The 2,169-nt window shown below is 43.7% G+C and overlaps 1 protein-coding gene across 1 annotated transcript; it reads right to left on the reverse strand.

Moving 5' to 3' along the window:
• Window positions 1-1,944: 1,944 nt before the first annotated feature.
• LOC104396096 (ventricular zone-expressed PH domain-containing protein homolog 1-like) lies at window positions 1,945-2,166 on the reverse strand (the record flags this gene model as incomplete). The annotated part of the gene is made up of 1 exon (XM_010005879.1): window positions 1,945-2,166. A coding segment is annotated over one exon (222 nt), but the record flags the coding sequence as incomplete, so codon positions are not given.
• Between the last annotated feature and the right edge of the window lie 3 nt (window positions 2,167-2,169).

The following is a 2,169-nucleotide window of genomic DNA, read 5'->3' on the forward strand; positions in this document are numbered from 1 at the left end:
GCAACTGCAGGCAACCACTGGGACCCACAAGTTTTGAAAGGCAACAAGAGGGTGCAGAGCAAGGCAGTCCAGAATTAACACGTGCTCATGCTAGAGCAGCACTGAAAGAAGTAAACTTAGACCTGAGAAAAACCAGATCTGCTGCTCCATGTGCCCTGCTAGGTTGTCCCCAGCTCAGGCTCCATCAGCAGTAACAGCCAGCACCCTTAGCTTCATGGTGAGCAGGGTGGGACCCCAATTAAGGCTGCACTTTGCTATGCAACCAATACAAAAGAGCCAAGTTTAGGTAGCTAGAAGGACTTTTCCTTGCAGCAGAGACCTGCCAAGCGTGGAGTGCTGCAGTAGCTCCAGGACAGCCCCTTCCCTCCAGCCCCTAGGGAAGCAGGGGCTGCAGCAGCTCCTGAGTGTCAGGATGGCTCATGGTGGCAACTGCCACATGACCAAGAACCACATCTTTAATGAGAAAGGCCCTTCAAATGAATAGAGCTTTATGCAGCAGCACGTTTAACATTTACATAATGCCCCATTATATTTGACTGAGACACACTACTGAGTAGAAGCCAAATTCTGCCTCCAAGTTGTACTCTAGGACCCAACACAGAAAGAGCAGGAAGGTAAGGTTTGGCCCTCTGACTGTGATTGAAAAGATGTAAGAAAAATCCAAAGAGCAATTCTATTTTCCCCCTTACACTAAGGATAAAACACTGTGCTAAGAAAAGGTTTGAATTCAGATGGAAGGAGAAAGGTTTCATTTGTTCCCTTATAAATACCAGGGCATGAATGCACACTTATGAGAAAGTGACACGACAATGAAAAACAGATTTCAATAATATGATAGTGATGTTTGCAAACCTAGGGGACCTGCCTGCTGCTAAGATCAACAGAGACATGCTGTGAGATTCAACCCAGCTGTCAGATATTCATTACTACTTCAACTATCCTTCACATACTGTATAAAAACTCATTTTATGCCTTCTTTCTTTTTGTATGCAAGGAAACTTGCTGATAATGGCTCTGTCTCAGGGAGCAGTAAATGTACTCTTGTAACTTCCCCATTTCATTTCAATGAGCTCCTTTCTTGAAGTGACCTGCACCCCAGTGGGAGCCCTAAAACACGTGGGTATGAAGGAGCTTGATTTAGGCACAGTTGCCAGCAGCACAGCCTGAAAGCTGTCCCAGAAAACCTTGGAACAGCCCATTTCCACCCCCAAAAGGCTGCTCCATAACAAGATACCTTCTTCAGTCTTCATTCACAGGGAGTGATAGTTCATCAACCACCGAGTTCAAGTAGGACCCAATTCCAGCTGTTCTTCTCACAACTGTTTTTGAGACCTAAGTCATTTTTCATTCTTGTTGTTGCTGCCTCTAACATTTAGTAAAATATCCTAAAAATTACTCCAGCACTCCTGGCAAAGGCAGAACTTCTTTCTATTTAGAGTAGTAGTAACCAGGTTTTAGAAGTCAGTCTTCTCTGTTGTATCTGGACTCAGCTTTTACAACCAAAAACATAAGAGAGATACTGGCAGAGTATTTAATAACCCAAATTTCATGCCATTCAACTCTTTGACATTCTGGTGCCTTCCAGAATTATTTGAGTAACATTTCCCCAACATTAAATACTTCCAAATAATCTTTGTGTAACCACAGCAAACGATAGCCAAATGTATCCCACTTTAAATGAAATACAAATACTTAGAATGAATAGAACACTAAGAGAATAAAACCTGGCATGAAACAGTTGAGACACTTCTAAAGATAGGGCAGCTGCCAAAACTTTTAATTCACTACAACAGATGTCATCTGCATCTAACAATATACATTAACAATTGGGGGCATATTCTTGGCTTAAAACACTTCAGAAAACACAGCACAGCTGCTTTTTAAGAGAGCAAACAGAGCAGCTGAGGAATGTGTTACACCCCTGTGCCTGGAGCTCAGTCTTACCTGCAAGATACAGCTCATGATATCAGAGGCAATTTTTGCATGAGGTGTGTCCTCATCTTTTCCAGAAGGCTTCAGGTTGTGTTCTAGACAGGATTCCCAGAGAGCCACCAGGGCTTTCCCATGCTTGTCTATGGATGCTGTCTCCCTGATGGCAGTGGTGATGCGAGTGATGCAGATCTCCACCACGGCCTGGTCATTGTCATTGGTCTGGTAGTCCTGGTTCAA

Source organism: Chaetura pelagica, unplaced genomic scaffold (genome assembly GCF_000747805.2).
Source record: "Chaetura pelagica isolate M959 unplaced genomic scaffold, ChaPel_1.0 C11534864, whole genome shotgun sequence".
NCBI lineage: Eukaryota > Metazoa > Chordata > Aves > Apodiformes > Apodidae > Chaetura > Chaetura pelagica.